Here is a 21,518-nt window from a genome sequence, read left to right on the forward strand (position 1 = left end):
GGAAACAATAGGGTGAATTAAATGATTTATGCTTTATAAATTGTTGTTCAGCTTAACTACTTCCTATTCTTAAAGCAGTTATTAATTTAATGAGGATTGCTTAATACTAATTTAGTTAATAATTAGAGTCAATAAGAGTGATGGGCTCGAATTGACGAGTATAGGGAAGTTAGGGGTTTACCTCGCTGTTTGGTAAATCTACATTAAGTATTCAATAAGAGATAATTGTATTTCTTTTGTTTATGATGGAATCAATGTATTGAAATGCGAATTACCTTGGACTGAAGTTTGTTTAATTCGAGAGTTTTTTATTTAATTTTAGATCTTAATTTTGGATTTTTGATTTCTTCTTTGGATTGCGAATTAACCCTCCCAACCTTTATTTCTTTTTCCATTACACAAGTGCACGAAATTTAATAATTCAGTCTCTAGGGTTCGACCTGAATTTACCACTTACTGCAGAAAATATTTCATAATTGGTGATTTCAGTTAATTTAATTTCTGGTGGATTTGACACCTATCACTTGCATGTGAAATTTTGGTCCGCATGAACTAGGTCTAGAAAAAAAAAAATGATTCTACCAAATGCAAACTGCCCTGCAGCCTTGGTTGACAATTTAACGTAGTGCAACTATATAGAGTGATCGTGTGCATCTGTCTATATGCTTCTCCACTAATGGCTGTGAAAGATAATCAGTCCATCTCATATTCCTGAGCCACCTGAGCTCAACAGAAACTTAAATGTAGAAAATTTAAAGAGCAACATAGCTTAACAAAAATTTAAAAGTGAAAATTTCAAGAGCGACATGGCTCAGCAAAATTTAAAAATGAAAAATTTAAAGAGTAACGTGGCTTAACAGAAATTTAAAAGCAGGAATTGACAGAGCAATATAGCTCAATAGAAATTTAAAAGTGATGCAGAAATTTGAAAGAGCTACTTAGCTCAACAGAAATTTAAAAACAATACAAAAATTTTAAGGGTGACATAGTCCGATAAAATTTTAAATGTAGGAATTGAAAGAGCGACATAGCTCAATAGAAATTTGAAAGAGCAACATAGGTCAACAGAAATTTAAAAACATTACGAAAATTTGAAAGGTGACGCAGCCCGACAAAAATTTAAACGCAAGAATTGAAAGAGCAACATAGCTCAACAGAAGTTTAAAAGCAATACAAAAATTTGAAGGGCGACGTAGCCCAACAAAAAATTTAAACGCAGGAATTAAAAGAGCGACATAGCTCAACAAAAATTTAAAAGCAATACAAAAATTTGAAGGGCGACGTAGCCCGATAAAAAAATTTAAACACAGGAATTGAAAGAGCGACATAGCTCAACAAATATTTAAAAACAATACGAAAATTTGAAGGGCGACGTAGCCCAACAAAAAATTTAAATGCAGGAATTAAAAGAGCGACATAGCTCAACAAAAATTTAAAAGCAATACAAAAATTTGAAGGGCAACGTAGCCCGACAAAAAAATTTAAACGCAGGAATTAAAAGAGCGACATAGCTCAACAGAAATTTAAAAACAATACGAAAATTTGAAGGGTGACGTAGCCCAATAGAAATTTAAATGCGAAAAATTTAAAGAAATTTAATTACCTGTAATTTTTGGACAAGTTGCCTCCTAAATTCATTAAGGTATCTGCGCCCTTAAGGAAAACCTGAACAATTAAATATATTCTTGATTTAAGGCCTACAAAATAGTGTAAGATCTTAAAGAAACTCTAGTGAAGGATCCCTTTTATTGGTGAGAGTTTACTGGACACTAAGCTTGAAGCCAAAACAGAGACATAGAGTTTATCCCAACAGAACTTGAAGGACTTGTTTACTCTTTTTTTTTTTTTTTGAGCTTTCATCTTTTACTCATTTTGCAGAGAGCTCCTTTTCAGGTCTTCACTCTCCTTCCCTCATTTTGCCAAGGACGCCCTTTCGGGTTTTCATCCTTGCTGGTTTTTATTTTATTTATTTATTTTTCCCTTTTTGTAAGAGCTTGAGGAACTTTCTCTACCAATTGCTGCCCCAATCAAGCTTAACCTTTTGCCCTCATATCTACATGTTTAGGCCATCAGAGAAATCCACTTAGTCCTTTGTATCTGCATGCTCAAGTTATCAGGAAATCTTTCCAACACTATTCATAAAGCAAGATATATAATGTCACCTGAATTTGTAATTTCTTATTTTATGATCAAGCATTAATAAGAAAAGCAACATAATTTTCATGAGAAAATATGATAGGTAAAGGAAAAAGATGATGACAAAAGTATTATTCTATTCATATTGGACAAATTCGTAAAGGATTAGAAGCAAGAATATGATTTACGACTTTGAATAGGAAGTGGTGGACAATCTCTGGAATTCGGCAAATTAACTTTTAAAACCTCTTATTGCCATGATTGCCAGTAGCCCTATCTCTTTGATAATTCAATTCCTCTGAAAAGTACCTTAGTACCTGAATCTCTAGATTTGGAAAACCCTAACATTTCAACTGTTGTACTAATCTCCTTTATTCCTCCAAAGTTTCGAAGATGCCCTTTCGGGTTTTCATCCTCGTGTTATATATATATATATATATATATATATATATATATATATATATATAGGATGCCTTTTCAGGTTTTTGCCCCTCTCTCATTTTGTAGAGAGTGCCCTTTCGAGTTTTCACCTTCTTTCACTTATTTTGCCAATGACGCCCTTTCGGGTTTTTCATCCTTGCAACCTTTTTTTTTTTTTAAGGCATAATACTTCTTCATCGCATCTGAGTTTACAGCGTTTGGCAACTCCTTTCCATCCATGTGTGTCAATGTTATCTAATTCTGCTTCTGCCAAAATCCTCAATTAAGGTATCTCTACCTCTATTGGCGAGACTGCTTCCATTCCATATATTAGTGAGTATGGAGTTGCCCCAGTAGAAGTTCTTACCGTAGTCCAGTAAGCATGTAGAGCAAATGGGAGCACTTCGTGCTAATCCTTGTACGTGATTGTCATTTTCCCAATTATCTTCTTGAGATTCTTATTCGCAGTCTTTACTACCCCATTCATCTGTGGCTGGTATGGTGATGAATTGAGATGACGAATTTTATACTGATCACACAACTCTTTGACTTTTGAGCCATTCAAGTTTTTGGCATTGTTAGTTATAAGCTTGTCAGGAAGGCCATATCTACAGATAATGTTCCATTTAAGAAATTTCACTACTGCATTCTGAGTAACACTGGCATATGATTCTGCTTCAACCCATTTGGTAAAGTAATCGATGGCAACAAGAATAAATCGATGCCCATTTGATGCTTTTGGAGTGATAGGACCAATAACATCCATGTCTTACATTGCAAAGGGCCACGAGGCTAGTAAATTGAAGAGCTGATGAGGAAGAGCATTTATTCTCAACTCAACTCAACTGCCTTTATCCCAAAAATTTAGGGTAGATTATATGGATTCGCTTTCTCCACTCTAAATGATTTTGGGTTAAATCCTCAGAAATGTGTAATGCTTCTAGGTCATGTTGTACTACTCTCCTCCAAGTCAATTTAGGTCTACCCCTTTTTTTTCTTTTTATCCTCTAACCTAATGTGCTCTACTTGCCTAACTGGAGCCTTCGTATGTCTACGCTTCACATGACCAAACCACCTCAATCTCCCTTCTCTCAACTTATCTTCAATTGGTACCACTCCTACCTTTTCTCTAATACTCTCATTACAGACTTTATCTAGTCTAGTATGGCCACTCATCCACCTTAACATTCTCATCTCTGCAACTCTTATCTTAGACGCATATGACTTTTTCAGTGCCCAACGCTCACTACCATATGACATAGCCAGTCATATGGCTGTATGGTAAAATTTTCCTTTCAACTTATTGGGAATCTTACGATCACATAAAACTCCTGTGGCACGTCTCCACTTCAACCATCCAGCTTTAATCCTATAACTAACATCCTTCTCACATCCCTCATCTACTTGAAGGACTGAGCCTAAATATTTAAAGTGATTACTTTGGGACAGTACCACTCCATTCAAACTAACTCCTTCCCTATCACCAGTTTGGCCTTCACTGAACTTGCAATGCATGTATTCTATTTTCGTTCTACTTAACTTAAAACCCTTTGACTCTAGAGTACTTCTCTAAAGCTCTAGCTTTCTATTGACTCCTTCTCGTGTCTCATCTATCAGAACAATATCATTCGCAAACATCATGCACTAAGAAATACTCTCTTGTATATGTTTCATCAATTCATCTAAAACTAATGTAAAAAGGTAAGGGCTTATGGTTGATCCTTGGTGTAATCCAATTGTGATTGGAAAATCTTTTGTGTCCCCTCCCACTGTGCGCACAATAGTAGTTGCTCCATCATACATATCTTTCAACACTTTTATGTATCTAATAGATACCCTCTTTTGTTCTAACACATTCCATAAGACATCTCTTGGAATACTATCATAAGCCTTATCTAAATCAATTAAAACTATGTGTAGATCTTTCTTCACATCTCTATATTTCTCTATCAAGCTTCTAATGAGAAAGATCGCTTCCATAGTTGAACGACCGGACATGAAACCAAATTGATTGAGAGAGATAGAAGTATCATGATGTAGTCGATGCTCCATAACTCTCTCCCACAACTTCATACTAGGGCTCATGAGTTTAATTCCTCTATAGTTTGAGCAACTCTGTATGTCTCCCTTATTTTTAAAAATAGGTACTAAAATACTCATCCTCCATTCATCAGGTATTTTCTTTGAGTTTAGAATCTTATTAAATAATTTAGTTAACCATGCCACTCCCATATCTCCCAAACACTTCCACACTTCAATTGGTATTTCATTGGGTCCACAGGCTTTACCCACTTTCATTCTCTTAAGTGCTTTCTTTACTTCCAAAGATCTAATCCTTCTAGTATAATTCACATTCTTTTATATTATTCTATAGTCTATATTTATGCTATTACCATTTTGACTATTATTAAAGAGATCATTAAAATAATTTCTCCATCTTTCTTTAATATCCTCATCTTTCACCAACACTTTGCCTTCTTTATCCTTAATGCACCTAACTTGATTGAGATCTTGACATTTTCTTTCTCTCCTCCTTGCTAATCTATAAATATCTTTCTCCCCTTCTTTAGTTCCAAGTTTCTCATATAACTTTTCAAAGGCCTGTGCTCTTGCTTGACTAACTACCTTTTTTGCCTCTTTCTTTGCTATCCTGTACTGTTTATATGCTTCATTATTATCACATTTAGGTAATTTCTTATACCATTCCCTTTTTCTCTTTACTGCCTTTTGTACTTGCTCATTCCACCACCATCTCTCTTTTGAGGGTGGTCCATGTCCTTTAGACTCTCCAAGTACTTTTCTAGCTACTTCTCTAATCTTTGATGCCATCTGTATCCACATATCATTGGCCTCCATATCCAGCTTCCATACTTCGGACTCGAGAAGCTCATTTTTGAACTTCACTTACTTTACTCCTTTGAACTCCCACCACTTTGTTTGAGCTACACTATTTCTTCTGACCTTACTTGAATTGTTCCTAAACTTGACATCCAAGACCACCAACCGATGTTGACTTGTTAAAGCCTCTCCTGGAATGACCTTGCAATCCTTGCATAGAGCTCTATTTGTCTTCCTGGTTAAGAGGAAGTCGATTTGGCTTCTATTTTGCCCACTTTTGAAAGTCACTAAATGTGACTCTCTTTTTATAAAGTAGGTATTTGCTATTATTAGGTCGTATGCTATAGCAAAATTCAGGATGCTTTTTTCCTCCTCATTTCGACTGTCAAAACCAAAACCTCCATGAACATTCTCATAACCTTGTCTATCACTTCCTACATGTCCATTCAAATCTCCACTAATGAAAACATTCTTTTCATTCGGTATGCTTTGCATTAAATCATCCATATCTTCCCAAAACTTTTGTTTACTATCACTGTCTAGTCCTATTTGTGGGGCATAAGCACTAATTATGTTTATTATTTCTCCTTCTAGTACTAGCTTTACTAGTATAATTTTATCTCCTACTCTTTTCACAGCTATTACTGCATCTTTTAATGTCCTGTCTATGATTATGCCCACTCCGTTCTTACTTCTCTCCTTTCCGGTAAACCACAGTTTGTATCCTGAATTACCCACTTCCTTAATTTTGTCTCCTACCCATTTAGTCTCCTGAATGCAAGCAATATTCTCCTTCTCCTTTCCAAGGTATCCATAAGCTCCATTAATTTTCCTGTAAGTGATCCAACATTCCAAGTACCAACCCTGATCCTCCTCCTATCCTGCTCCTTCCTAATTGGTCTCCTTCTATGATATCTTCTATTGTTTTCTATGTCTATCTTGTGTTCTATTTCACTATCTGTTCTACTATCTGTCCTATGGACTAACTTCTTTACCCACACCCGTCCATGATGCGGGAACCCTTGCTCACTTAACACCACACCCGGGCGCCGGCATGGCTCATCGCTTTCGGTGAACGCCCTACATCTTTGCATATTTCTCACTACACCTGAGCTTCGATATAGCGCATAGTAAGTAGAGGATGCCCCAACGTTTATATCATTTGAATCCATATCATAAGGTATGATGAAATTTTTACGCTGATTGTAACCTACCACAACCTTCCTCCTTTATCCTGGCTTAAGACCGGCTAAGCGCAAACTACTTAGGCGGAGTTGAAGAGCATTTATTCTATCAGCATAAATTTGGCACTTATGACATCTTCGAAAATACTCAATACAATTCTTTTCCAAAGTAAGCCAAAAATAACCTCAACGGAGAATCCGTCTAGCCATCATGTGTCCATTAGTGTGCACTGCACAATTCCCCTCATGGTTATCAAATAGAATCTTTTTAGCTTTTTTTGCATCAACACAACGTAACAATTCCCCATCAAAATTCCTTTTGTACAGTATTTCCTCGCTAGGGAAATATCCCAAAGACATTCTTCTGATCATTCTCTTATCATTTTTGCTTGCTCCTGGTGGGGTATTCCTTTGTCTTGATATATTGTTGACTATCATAATACCAAGGCTTTCCATCCACTTCTTCTTCGATCATCAAGCAATAAGCAAGGTCATCCCTAGCCTTTATAAGAAGAATCTGTACTCCTTTACCTTCCTCAATTCGTGCCATAACAGCTAGTATTGCTAGTGCATCGGCGAACTGATTCTTATCATGACTTAAATGAGTAAAAGTAATCTCATCAAATTTCTTAAGTAATTTAATGAGATATTTCTGGTATGGAATCAACTTCGGATCTCGAGTCTGCCATTCCCCTTTCACTTGATAAATTATTAAAGCTGAATCGCTATATACTTTTAACTTCTTAATTTTCATTTCAATGGCTGCTTGTAAACCACTCACACAAGCTTCATATTCAATGACATTGTTTGTACATTCAAATTTTAACTTTACTGTAATTGGGAAATATTTTCCATCTGGAGATACCAGGATTGATCCGATTCCACTACCTGATACTTTGACTGCCCCATCAAAATACATTTGCCATACATCACTCTGCTCTCCTATTTCTTCCTCCACTGTATTTACATACTCATTCGAGAATTCAAAATCTAAAGCTTCATATTCCTCGATTGGATTTTCTACCAAGAGATCTGCTATGACACTTCCCTTTATTGCCTTTCTGGTCATATAGATGATATCATATTGGGACAGTATGACTTACCATTTGGCTATTCTCCCTGGTAGATATGGATCTTCAAACACATACTTGATTGGATCCATTCTAGAAATGAGCCAAGTCTTGTAATTTAACATATAATGCTTGAGGCGATTAGCAGTCCAGGCTAGTGCATAACAAGTTCTCTCAACAAATGAATACCGAGCTTCACAATCATTGAACTTTTTGCTTAGATAGTAAATAGACCTTTCTTTCTTGCCAAAATCATCATATTGCCCCAAGACACAGCCCATTGAGACCTGAAGAACTGCCATGTACAAGATTAATGGTCTGCCTGGAATAGGTGGGACCAGAATGGGTGGATTTGATAAGTAATTCTTAAATTTCTCAAATGTCTCTTGGCAATCATCGTTCCAAGTAGTAGAGTTGTTTTTTCTCAATAACTTGAAAATTGCTCGGGTCTACAATTTCAGGCTGGGCAGGCAGACTATCTAAAAAATTTTAGAATTAGGTTAAAATTATAAGCTACCTCACCATTTTTAGACGTTCTAGATATGTCCCCAGGGCCAGAATTGGCATAGGTAAACCTGAACCCTACTTTTTCTTAATTATCTAGTGCTTGATTTCGATTAAAAATCTATAAAATATTCGTGGTAGGTTAGAAAATTATAATTACTTTTGCATTAGCTTAAAATTATAATTACTTTTGCATTAGCTTAATAATATTGCTAAGGACTGTAGGGCAAAATTTTAGAATTTTTAGAGCTCATTTGGGTAGTTTTTACAAGAGGGTTAGTTATAGGGACTAAATTATAATTTTTCAAATTGTGATGATTGACTGTTTGGATAGGCTCAGGAGGGGCCATGTGATGTGATTGAGTTGTGATTATGTGATTTGTGGATATAGAAGTATATTTTGAACCCTTTTACAGGTTGGGTAGGTCCTAGGTATAGAGGAGACTCTGTCGGATTTTCGGCACGACTTAGGATGTCTTTGATCCTTTTTAAAATTGTATTAGGTCAATCATATTAAATAATTATAATGAAATTGTCAGGTGAGCCGGGACAGCCTTCCTCCTCCGTCCAGCCATCACAGTGACCTCGGTTCACTTCTATAAGTAAAATATTAATTTTAATTATAATTTCATTATTATTATAAGTTCAGGCATGTCCATGCATTACTTATAAATATGTATCTATGTAGATAAACACTAGGTATGTTTTATATTGCATTTTTAACTGATAAGGTGCCATGGATATTATTTATGATAAATTAAAGCAGTGTGCGTGCGTTAACATGTGTGTGGTGTGTGGTATTGAGATTCGGTACTTTTATGGATAAGTCAGGGTAGGCAAGGCTCGAGATGATCTCGCTGCCCCCTCATTTGGTTTATTAATTAAAAGTCCGGCTTGAGAGACACTCACTGGCAGAGGTTGGATTAAGAGAGATGTATAGGGGATCAGCTCCCGTATATGTATTGTTTGAATATTATTGGGTGTGTGAGTGCTCCAAATTACCTTTTTGTTGTTATGATGTGATGTGCATAAAAATTATGATGGTGTTGCATTCCACTCTTTAGGATGCATTCGCTTTAGGTAGCTATAGAAATTATAGTTAAAATTAATATTTTACTCTCTGAGTCGAACACTCACTCCTGTTCACCTTCTTTTTCTAGGATATAAGAGATTTCTTGTTGAGTTCTAACCTGCCCCTCTTCCTCGCAGGTCATCTATTAATGTTGTGATGTTTTGTATAATTTTACTAACTCCTAGAATTCCGCATGTGTTAGAAGTACTTATTTGATTCTGGGTCTGTATTATAATTATCATGTTGGATCTGTAAACTTATTAAATTACATGTATGATTGGATTGTATGAGGGAGCCAAGCTCCCATTTGATTTTATGCCATTATGAGCATGTGGAGGGTGAGTTGAGCTCCCCAAATTATTATATATTGTGTTTACAGGTCGGGCGAGTGAAAAACTCCCCATTGTATGGTCCATGTTATGGCCGGATTCTGTCCGATTAAATTCTTGAAATTGGGTTTAAAATGGGCCTTAGGATTGGGTTAAGGAATAGTTAGGCTTACTACCGGCCTTGGAGGCTTTAGGCTGGCCCAGGTTCTAGTGTCGATCTAGCCCATAGATTGGGTCGTGACATTCAATTCTCTCTGAACCTTCCCTCATTAACATTTAGTATATACACAAAACAATCAAACTAAGCAATTATAAATAGCCACATAGTATCAATCATCCGTACCCATTACCAAAATGTTTAATCAATAATCAGCGATTACTATAAAAAAAAAAAAAAAAACATAAATGAATCCATAGTCATCAATTAACAAATCGCAAAATGAATTTACCAGAGGAGTAACAGATACAATGGCATCGAAAAAATAGTGAATCCAATTATGAAGCCAACAATCGAATCTAGCAAATATCTCCTTAATGAAGAATTATGGATCTGTTGGGGTTAAGGTAGAAACGAATAGAATGAGTGGCTTTGTGAAGGCACTGATTTGGAGCAGAATAGACACGAGTATTGGTGAAGAAGAGCAGCTGAGCCGTTGGTTTCAACCTGAAGCGGAAATGGGTCTGAAATTGAAATAAGGAGTGTTTTTTGTGAGAACAAGTGCTGATCCCTCCCTCCAGAGAGCAGATAGCATGAGTTTTATATGGAGAGCAAGTGTGTCCAAGAGAGGATCGTTTTTTCCTTCTTAAATAGAGGTTTGGGTTTTTGAGAGAGTCAGTCAAAGGGAAAGGAGGAGTTTTCTCTACAGAGACCTAGGTAGCTTAGGAAATTAACAAAATTAATTTATCCTTAATTAATTCCCATCCTCTTCTACTTCTCCCTAAAAAATTAAAATGGGAGGATATCCCAAACTTAAAGGCTAAAATTAAGACCCAATAAAGTATTTTTCCTCTTTCTATAAAATAATAAAGAAAATGAAATTTAGAATAAATTGAATATGTGATATTAAAAATCATAATGGAATCCAAACAATTCATTTTGTTTTCTTTTAAATTTCTTTCTTTAATTAAATGACACAAATAAAACTATAGTATGAAATCTGAAATTTAAAAATTTTTAAAAAATGAAGATAAAAATGTAGTAAAGATTGAAATCAAAATGCCAACCAAAATTCAAAATACATTGATTTTCTTTTTGTTCTCTATTTTACTTTTATTTTATTTCATATTTTATTTTATTAAATTTCAATAAAAATAAAATTACTATTTGGGAACTAAAATTAAAAAAGAAAATAAAAAAAAGAAAGATTGAAATTGAAAATTTCAATTAAAATTGAAACTGAAAATTCAAAATAGACTGATTATTTTTTTCACTTTCCTATTTTATTTTATTTTTAAAAAATTTATTTTAGATCCGAACAAAATATAGTGTTTACAAATGAACCAATCATTGTTCTAGTTATCTATTAATTCGATTCCACCGGTTTGGTCCCGTTCAATTTTAATAATATTATATGAAATCAATTGTGATTGTTTAAATTTTTGGTGTAATTAGATATGATTGGTTGAATTTTTGATGGATTATGATTAGTTGAGAAATTAGTGAAATATATTGATTGGTTGAAAATTAGTGATATGTGATTGATTAAAAGGTTAGTGAGAACTGATTAGTTGAAGATTTAGTGGTATGTAATGGATTAAGAGATTTTTGATAACTGATTAGTAAAAAAAAAAGAGGATAATAATTAGTTGAATTTTAAAGGAAAATAGTTTGGAGGAAAACAAATCAAATTGGAGTACGCGGATAAAGCACAACTTCACCTCATTTATACATTTTTAAATTTCTTTTTTTTTTTTTTTTTTTTTTTACACAAACGATTGCCAATTTCTTAAAATTGTCACTTGTGGAACTATTGACGGGCACGTGCGGCTGCATGTCAAAATACACGTGCATTTTTCAGAAAAACAAAGACTAATTAATTTGGTGTACCCTAACTCTCTAATTTTTCACACTGGAATAAAAATAAGTCTTCTTCAAGCTCGTTAATTAAGTTCCCAAGAAAGCTATAATGACGGCTTCACTGAAACAGGTTCTGGGTTCATTTTCTTTTGTTATTTTCTGGCTGTTGGCAGTTTTTCCTGCTTTCCCTTTCCTACCTATAGGAAGGACTGCAGGGTCTCTTCTAGGGGCAGTACTTATGGTCATTTTCCGAGTTATATCTCCTTCCCAAGCATATTCTTCAGTTGATCTTTCAATTCTTGGACTTCTCTTTGGAACAATGATGGTCAGTGTCTATCTTGAAAGGGCAGATGCATTCAAATACTTGGGGAAGTTGCTCACATGGAAGAGCCAAGGACCAAAGGACCTAATTTTTCGGGTATGCTTAGTATCTGCCATAGCAAGTGCTTTCTTTACTAATGACACTTGTTGCACGGTCTTGACTGAGTTTTCCATCAAAATTGCAGCTCAGCATAATCTCCCTCCTCTTCCTTTCCTACTCGCTCTTGCCTCCAGTGCAAATATTGGATCTTCAGCAACTCCAATTGGCAACCCTCAGAATCTGGTTATTGCTTTAACTGGTGATATTTCATTTTATACTTTCCTAGTTGGAATTTTACCTGCAGCACTTGTAGGTGTTTTTGTGAATGCCATACTTCTTCTATGCATGTACTGGAGAGACTTATCTTCTCATAACGATGAAGAAAACCCATATGAAGAAATTATGGCAGAGGATGAGATGACTTTTCACAGATTTTCACCAGCCACAATGTCACATTTCGCATATTCAAATTTTCAGGAAAGCAGCTCTAGATTTTTTGGACGCCGATTTAGTGCAAGTGATAGTGATTTACTCAGGCTTCCCAGATTTCTCCAGTACCGTCAAGAAATCTCAGTTGCATCCACAAATTGGAAAAGCACATTGTGGAAATCCTGTGTTTACCTAGTAACTATAGGAATGTTGATTGCTTTGATAATGGGTCTGAATATGTCATGGACATCAATCACTGCTGCACTTGTTCTTGTTGTAATTGATTTCAGGGATGCTCAGCCAAGCCTAGAGAAGGTAATCATCAAACATGTTGCTCACTTTGATTGTTTGAAACTCTTACCTCATTAATTAACCAACTTGTCTTCGTTGACCAGGTGTCCTATCCGCTTTTAGTCTTCTTTTGTGGGATGTTTATGACAATTGAAGGTTTCAATAAAACTGGAATTCCAAGCTCTCTGTGGGAGCTCATGGAGCCATACGCACAAATCGACCATGCTAGTGGGATAGCAGTTGTTGCCTTCGTCATCCTGATCTTATCAAATGTGATTTCAAATGTACCAATAGGTATGTCAAATTTAATTTATTATGAATTTAAAATATATATATATATATATGAGATCTGTGAATTTTATTTTATATTATATAGTTTATGTCCTTTTAAAAGATTATTAATTGAATTAATTTTGGATAATAGGATTAATGCGTTGAAATTGTTAATTAATATAAATCTTAATTCAAATAATATCTCACCTGGAATTGAAGCTACCATTTCCTAGAAAGATTCTTTTATTGCAGCTTAGCATTTAATAAATGACAAATATTTGTGTCAGTGCTGCTGCTTGGGGCGCGCATGGCAGCTTCAGCCGCTTTTATTTCTCCACGTTACGTGATCAAGGCATGGCTGATTTTGGCTTGGGTGAGCACTGTAGCTGGCAACCTTTCACTACTGGGTTCAGCAGCCAACATGATAGTCAGTGAGCAGGCTCGTCGTGTCCCTCGCCATGGCTACTACTTGTCTTTCTGGAGCCATCTCAAATTTGGAATCCCCTCCACTCTTATAGTCACTGCTATCGGCTTAATTCTGTTAAATTTATGATTTTATTCAAGTTTAAATATGCTAGAAAATATAAGATTTTTTTAGATAGCTACCATAATAAACTAAATTCATGTATTAAGGTAATAAAAAGGTTAACTGCATGAATTAAAATAATTAGATAATAATTCATGTATTTAGAAATATATGTAAAATATTTATTATTAAAAGATGTAAACGCATGTCTATAATATAGAATGCATATATAGTCACTACTATCTGCTTGATACTGTTAAACCTTTCTCATGATTTTGATTTTATTCAAGCTTAAATTTGCAAAGCTTCCTTTGGAATAATAAATTATTTGTAGAAAAAAAATTCAATTAAATTTTCACATAATTATAATTGAATTTTTATATGTCTATAATATAGAATACATATATAGTCACTGCTATCTGCTTGATACTGTTAAACCTTTTTCCTGATTTTATTCAAGTTTAAATTTGCAAAGCATCCTTTGGAATAATAAATTATTTGTAGAAAAAAAAATTCAATTAAATTTTCACATAATTATAATTAAATTTTTATAAAATTTTTTAAAATAACTATTATAATTAATATAAGATAAACTAAATTCATATATCTAAGATAATGAAATATTAATTTTATGAATTAAAATAATTAATTAAATGATGATTCATGTATCTAGAGATGTAGATAAGATATTTATTTAAAAAATAGACACATGCGTAGTACGGATATGAAAAAGGAAAAATGAACGGTAATAAAAGTGAACTTATCTATCTTATTTATCTCTTTCTCTTTCGTTTATTTGTCTATTTTGATATAAATAGGTAATTAAATGACAACTCCAATGGTAATAACAAGACAGAAAAAATATCAGGATAAGAAACAAATTACTCGTACGAATGAAAACCAACATCCCCATTGAAATACACATGGGAAAAGTGGAAATGACAAGTTTGGAACCCGCTTTGTTGTCTTATTTAGAACCGCAAGTGCACTCAGCTTGACAATTATTTGAGGCAATAATAATTACTATCTTGAAAAAAAAAATCAATCGATAAACTTTGGTTAATTATACAGTTTCTGTATTTGCTAGATAAATCCTCAAGTAGACAAATAGCCCATGTTCATCAATTCTATTACTGTTGTCGTTACAATTTTTGAAAACCCTTGGGTAATCCATGGGTAATCATGCTCGTGTTTACGTTTTAAATGGAATAATGTAGACATTGTAACACCCCTAAGTTCGGTAGTGCGTTCTACTGTTCCGGTGACCAGTGTTGTCCGAATAGCTAGAATGCCTAGAACTATACTTCGTTATGAGTGAGGAGACATAAAATAGTGAAATACAAGAAAAGAAAATACAAGAAAAACGAAGGAAAAATAATAGCAAAGAAATGTAATCAAGTTAAGTGAGCCGAGAACCCTAGCGATGGGTGACCGCACCGGGAAGTCACGGCGTGGACCGTTGACTAGCTCTGGACTGCGGGGAACCCTAGAAAATATTTTTAGGACTTAAAGAGACATCAATTGAAGTATAAATATCATTAAAAATATCAAAGAAAAATTAAATTATTAGTACAAAGAAAAGTGAGAAATCGAAAAACGGACAAAACCCGGTGTTACCGAAAAATCGGGAATGTAATCCGAACAGGGGCATTATGGTAATTTGACGTCCCGAATTGTCTTTTGACCTAAATGTCCATTAAAAATAAATAATATTACACTTAGAAAATAAAATGAAAAATTAGTTTTGTCACACCTTACCCCTCTGTAAGGCATAACATGATCCCGTAGAATACCTAATGAACTACCGAACTTCACCTACCGATAACTCATTAAGTACCCTACAAGGGATTTTAAAACAATTTTCTTATCTTTGACAAGTGGTGAGCATTTCAAATAAGTATTTAAAACATTTAGTTGAAATTAAAACTAATTAATATTTTTGGCCATTTTAGTTTTTCACAAATTTTATAAAAATTTTGACAGAGTTTACTCTGTATTTTGAGAAAACCGTTCTTCGAATACCTGTAAAAAGCACTTCTAAAAGTTTTTCTCAACCACTACTTCAATTTCAAACTCAATCTCAAACAATTTCTCAAATTCACAAGTTCAATAATTTCTTCAAAATACTGTCCATCAATATCATTTATTCATATTCCATTCAAGATAAATAATTTATATATTCATCATACTAAAATTTACATTCAGGAAGTCCAAACTAAAATTTATTACAACTTTTATACAAACTTTGTACAAGCTGCTCAAGACCCATGTACATGTCCATACATTTATGTGCAATATATACATCAAAAGAAATATTCTGATTAGGGTATAAATTATACAGAAGACTTCAAGCCGATGACTTCACACACCTCGTGACTCGATCTGCTGCTCCTCTAATTTACGTATCTGCGACAGAATAAAGCTATCATTGAGTACTAAGACTCGATGGTGCACAATATACTAAAATAATCTTTATGCAAAACTTAAAGCACATTCATTCAAAAATTTGACTAAACATGAAAATTAAATACAATCATGCATTGTAAGATTTTACATGTAAACCAAGTTTATTTCAAAGTATCAAAACACATTTCATAAAACCCACAGTTAAATCATGCCATTCGAAACAAATAGAATCTCAATAGCCAGAGGCTAAGAGAAATCACATGAATCTCGATAGCCAGAGGCTAAAGAGAAATCATGTCACAAGGCTAGCTAGCTCAAATATATGGATATCCATTCACATCCTCTTCTTGGCACACCTCAACACTTCTCCAGAGAAGGAATCAAAATTCGAAACTAATTACCCCACAAGTCGTGCTAGTGAGGTGTTCAAACATATGGTCATGATACTGTGGTTTTAAAACTTATCTTAACAATTTGCTAAACATTGTCATTTCAAATATACACAATAAATTTCACAATTTGAATCAAAACATCATAAGTAAGGTCACAATACTTTCAACAATTCAAAGCGACAATAAAATGCATATTTCATTCATTTAATCAATGAATTTTTTTAAAGCACAGTAATATTGTGCACAAACCTCAAACGAGTCGTCCTTTAGCCTCGACTCGGTTCCTCGGGTTCCTTCCCGATATTCTTTTCAACTGAAACACACAATTTTACAATGTTTCAGTACTAGAACTTAAAATAAATTCAAAATAAACTTAGCTTCACATTTACCTAACTCTAACGTGTTAAATTCGACGTTCTCGAAATTTTGTGTTTCGGGTTACTATTCACTGCACTATTCAAGTCAAATTATTGACTTTCTAAGGCTTAATAGGTATGGGAACTCCAACTTCACCCACATACCACATTTTGGTCACCAAACTTGTTGGTTTTGGTCATTTGTTTAAAGCTTAAGTCATTTTGGCAAAATTGCCAATTTTCGGTTTTGGTTTTCCGAAGTTGCACTATTCCATTGGTCGATCTACCGTTGGAATTTGACAAAACTTCCTTCATAGAAAATGTTCCTTATTGTCTTAAGTGAATTCCATTTTTGAATCACCTCAATCGGAGTTTTGTAGCTCAAGTTATGGCCAAAATAAGTTTACTGTTCACGTGCACTGTTCATACTGCAATTTAGGTGCTGGCAGGTTTTTGGTCCAACTTTGATCAATTATTTGATCAAGTTAAGTTCATAATTTGGTCTCACTTTCTTCATATGAAATGTTGTACTATGTCTTAGGTTTCCATCGGTTTAAGATTCACCTAAATCCGAGTTTTCTAGAGAGAGTTATAGCTATCCAAACTTTGCTGCTCAACTAAAAATCTGCAGAATTTCAGTACAGAAATTTTAACTTTGCTCAATGATTTGAATGAGTTAATGGGCTAATTTGGGTTGGTGTTCTTCATGAAAGTTTTAGGTCTATATCATATCTAATTGCTGGTAAAATTTCAGGTCAATTTGACCTACCTAGCTCGAGTTATGACCAAATGAACAGTTACTGTTCATTTGGCCAGTTTAGTGCAGTGGCAGCCTGCTATCAACTCACTTTGGTCAATTGTTTCACCAAGTTTTGGTCAGTTTTTGGCAATGGTTCCTTAATGAAAATTGTGCTCTTTTATGTCTATTTTCATCTCCAATTGGTGGCATATCCATTAGGCTTGTAAAATTTGAGTTTTGGTCCTTCAAAGTAGGTTTGGTCATGCTGCCAGCAGCATGACCATTGACCTACGAATTTAGCTAAATTTTCCACCATTCCCACACAATTCATTTGGTCATTATTGACCATTTTTCAGTCCACAATTGGTCAAAAATATCATTTATGCATTTCTCCAAATTTTTGGTTTACAAACCCTAATATTCAAACCCTAACTACACTAAAATGTTGCATTTACTCCCATTTATGCATTTCCAACTTACTACCATTCTCATGCGAGCTTACTAACACATTTAATTCATTCAAAATACATCAAACTCTCCCACATCCATGGCTGGCTGAAATTCTAGTTTGTCCTTCCCCCATATTTTTATTTCATTTCCTTAATCCTAAGTTCATTTCAACCATTAATCATGCATTTAAGTGAAGAAATAAGAAGTTTAACATACTAACCTTAACTTTAAATGCCAATTCTTCACTTTCTCTCTTCCTTTCCTCTTTCTTTCTTGTTCCTAGGTTGAGATTGCAAGGTCTAATGAAGTTTCTAGGGGAGTGATGTTGATTGGATGAAGAAATTCAAGCTTAAAGTAAGCTTAAATGAAGAACCATTCATGGAGGATTTTGGGGAAAATGGGATGGCAAAGAGAGAGGTGAAGAAGAAGAAAACCCTAAATTTTTTTCCTTTGTTTTCCTTTTACACGTTTTTTTGCTTATGGAAGACCCCTAAATCCAAATTAATTAATTCAATTTATTAATTTAGTTATGACATCATGCATGATGTCATAACTTTTGACTTTTCCAACCTCTTTCCTTTTCTCTTTTTTTTTTTTATTTTTCTATTAGTTCTTTAATTTAATTCTCGATTCCGAAATTTTCTTTTCTCTGATTTTATTCGACAGTTAGGTCAGGAGTCAGCTCTCGGGGTCAATTGACCAAATTGCCCCTCGCCGGTTCATCCCGGTTTGCAAATAATCCAATATTTCTTCCGGCTCCCTGACCTAATTATTTGACTGACTTAACAGTTCTTTTTCATGATTTTCTCTTTTCCACTGTGTTCATAAGGGTCCTAAGGACCGCAGCGTCACTTTTTACGGTTCGAAATTTGAGTTTAAAATGACTTCGCAGTCGTTCCCGAGGAGGTCACTCATCGCTGTGACTCTCGGCTCGTTTAACCTCTTATGTTCTGTTTTTCTTATTTGTAGTTAACTAATTAAACATTACTAATTATTTATGTTTATGGCTTCTCAAGTTGTCTTAGGTGTGACTCTAATCTCTTTATTTGTCCGGACCGACACCGGTCACAGGAACAGTGAAATATACCAGGCTATACAACGGGGGTGTTACAAGTTTAGTGGTACCTAATGCAAATAGCCAAAAGTGGAGTGAAAATTGTGTAATTAGCACTTTAAGCTTATTATATGATTAATTTGAGTGAGTGGACCACTAAGAATTATAATATGGATTAAATATAATCATAAGTGGGCAGATTACTCCCACTCAAACATCATCTTCTTCAATTGTTCACCCATGCCGAAATGAAGGAGTGAGAAGCTCCCATGGCCGCCCACCATCAAAGCTTAGCAATCCCATGATCAAGCCTCCTTTTCCCACACCTAGCTTCATTAAAAATTATCCCCACTTCACAAGGAAGAAGTAGATACCAAAATCAAGAAGTTTAGTGAAGGTTTAGCAAGTCCCAACAATAGGTAAGTTTGAGATTTTGAATATTGCTTTGTTAAACTTTGTATACATGTTATGGGTGTGTGCTTTGTGAAGGAATTTTTAAGTTTTGAGAAGTTCTTGATATATCCAGTTTGGACAGCCATGGAGTTGTATATTGGATGATTTATTTTTACATTTATTTGATGGGAAATTATGTTGAGTAGGGTGATTAATGTCCTAGTAAGTTATTTCCATGTATATGTGGTGATTGTGCATTTGAAATTGAAGTGGAGGAAGTTATGTGAAACTTTGGCAAGGTGGAGCAATTCGGCAGCCTTGGGACTCTTTAATGAGTGTTTTAATTCATGAAGATATTGTAACACCCTTATTTGTATAGCTTGGTACATTTCACTGTTCCAGAGACCGGTGTCGGTCCGGACAATTAAGGGGATTAGAACCATACTTAAGACAACTAGAGAAACCATAAACACCAATAATTAGTGATTTTCAATTAGTTAAGTATAAATAAGAAAAACAGAACATAAGAAGTTAAACGAGCCAAGAGTCACAGCGATGAGTGACCTCCTCGGGAACGACTGCGAAGTCATTTTAAACTCAAATTTCGAATCGTAAAAAGTGACGCTGCGGTCCTTAGGACCCTTATGAACACAGTGGAAAAGAGAAAATCACGAAAAAGAACTGTTAAGCCAGTCAAATAATTAGGTCAGGGAGCCGAAAGAAATATGGAATTATTTGCAAACCGGGATGAACCGGCGAGGGGCAATTTGGTCAATTGACCCCGAGAGCTGACTCCTGACCTAACTGTCAAATAAAATCGGAGAAAAGAAAATTTTGGAATCGAGAATTAAATTAAAGAACTAATAGAAAAATAGAAAAAAAAGAGAGAAATGAAAAAGGTAAAAAGGTGATGACATCATGCATGACCTCATGCATGATGCCATAAATAAATTAATTAATTTAATTAATTAGTTAGGTTTTTGTAGTCTTCCATAAACCAAAATAAATAAAAGAAAAAAAAAATTTTTACTTCTCCATTCCCGTCACTCCCTCTCTCCCATTTCTCTCTCTCATTTTCTCTTCATTTCCACCATTTTTGAACTTAGAAAGCTTGCTTTTCTCTAGTTTCTTCCCATAAATTTCTTAAACTCCAACACAAAATCACACTCTTAGACCTAGATACATCACTTGGGAGTAAAAAGGAGAAGAAAAAAACTTGAAGAAAAGAAAAGGAAAAAGGGAGTGAAATTGAAGAATTGGAATTCAAGTGAAGGTAAGTAATTTACTTTGAAATTTTGGTTTTGATTCACATGTATTAAGTTAATTTAACTTAGATTTTAATCAAAAAATCAAAGGAAACAATTGTTGGGGGACTTTTAGTGAATTTCAGCCACCCATGGATGTATGAGAATTTGATGTGTTAGGAATGAATTAAAGGTGTTAGTAAACTTACATGAGTGTAATAGTAAGATGGAAATGCATAAATGTGATTAATTGTAACAATTAAGTGAGTTAGGGTTTGAATGTTAGGGTTTGTGAACCAAATTTTGGAGAAATGCATAAATGATATCTTTGACCAATTGTGGACTGAAAAATGGTCAATAATGACCAAAGGAAATGTATGGGAATTGTTAGAATGGAAGACAAATTCGTAGGTCCAGCAGCATGACCAAACCAACTTTGAAGGACCAAAACGGAAATTTTACAAGTCAAATTAATATGCCACCAATTGGGGATGAAAACAGACATATAAGGGCACAATTTTCATTAAGGAACCATGCCCAAAAACTGACCAAAACTGGGTGAACCAATTGACCAAAGTGAAATGAGAGCAGGCTGCCACTGCACCAAACTGACCAAATGAACAGTGACTGTTCATTTGGTCATAACTCGAGCTAGGAAGGTCAAATTGACCTGAAATTTTACCAGAAATTAGATAAGATATAGACCTAAAACTTTCATGAAGAACACCATCCCAAATTATGCCATTAACCTAGTCAAATTATTGAGCAAATTGGAGTTACTGTACCTACGATTCTGCAGAATTGCCATTGAGCAGTAAAGTTCCAATGGCTATAACTCTCTCTAGAAAACTCCGATTTAGGCGATTCTTAAACCGATGGAAACCTAAGACATAGTAGAACATTTAATATGAAGAAAGTTAGACCAAATCATGAACTTAACTTGATCAAATTACTGAACAAATTGGACCAAAAATCTGCCAGAACCAAAATCTCAGCATGAACAGTGCACGTGAACAGTAATTGTATTTTGGCCA

The 21,518-nt window shown here is 34.5% G+C and overlaps 2 protein-coding genes across 2 annotated transcripts; one reads left to right on the plus strand and one right to left on the minus strand.

Annotated features, from left to right (window-relative positions):
• Window positions 1–6,957: 6,957 nt before the first annotated feature.
• Window positions 6,958–7,950, minus strand: LOC110663721 (uncharacterized). Its single transcript, XM_021823125.2, has 2 exons — window positions 7,727–7,950; window positions 6,958–7,639 (listed from the first exon to the last, which is right to left on the minus strand). Exons 1-2 carry the CDS (start codon window positions 7,948–7,950, stop codon window positions 6,958–6,960), a joined length of 906 nt encoding a protein of 301 aa, XP_021678817.2.
• A 3,729-nt stretch (window positions 7,951–11,679) lies between these two features.
• On the plus strand, window positions 11,680–13,488 carry LOC110663722 (silicon efflux transporter LSI2-like). The gene is made up of 3 exons (XM_021823126.2): window positions 11,680–12,675; window positions 12,756–12,945; window positions 13,212–13,488. Exons 1-3 carry the CDS (start codon window positions 11,680–11,682, stop codon window positions 13,475–13,477), a joined length of 1,452 nt encoding a protein of 483 aa, XP_021678818.2. The 3' UTR covers window positions 13,478–13,488.
• Window positions 13,489–21,518: the final 8,030 nt, after the last annotated feature.

Source organism: Hevea brasiliensis, chromosome 17, assembly GCF_030052815.1.
Source record: "Hevea brasiliensis isolate MT/VB/25A 57/8 chromosome 17, ASM3005281v1, whole genome shotgun sequence".
Classification (NCBI taxonomy): Eukaryota; Viridiplantae; Streptophyta; class Magnoliopsida; order Malpighiales; family Euphorbiaceae; genus Hevea; species Hevea brasiliensis.

Coding starts and splice junctions, on each gene's coding strand:
- LOC110663721 (XM_021823125.2), bottom strand. CDS start 7,950: ATGGCAGTTCTTCAGGTCTCAATGGGCTGTGTCTTGGGGCAATATGAT. Junction 7,640..7,726: donor TCTAGAATGGATCCAATCAA/GTATGTGTTTGA, acceptor CTATATGACCAG/AAAGGCAATAAAGGGAAGTG.
- LOC110663722 (XM_021823126.2), top strand. CDS start 11,680: ATGACGGCTTCACTGAAACAGGTTCTGGGTTCATTTTCTTTTGTTATT. Junction 12,676..12,755: donor CTCAGCCAAGCCTAGAGAAG/GTAATCATCAAA, acceptor TTCGTTGACCAG/GTGTCCTATCCGCTTTTAGT. Junction 12,946..13,211: donor GATTTCAAATGTACCAATAG/GTATGTCAAATT, acceptor TATTTGTGTCAG/TGCTGCTGCTTGGGGCGCGC.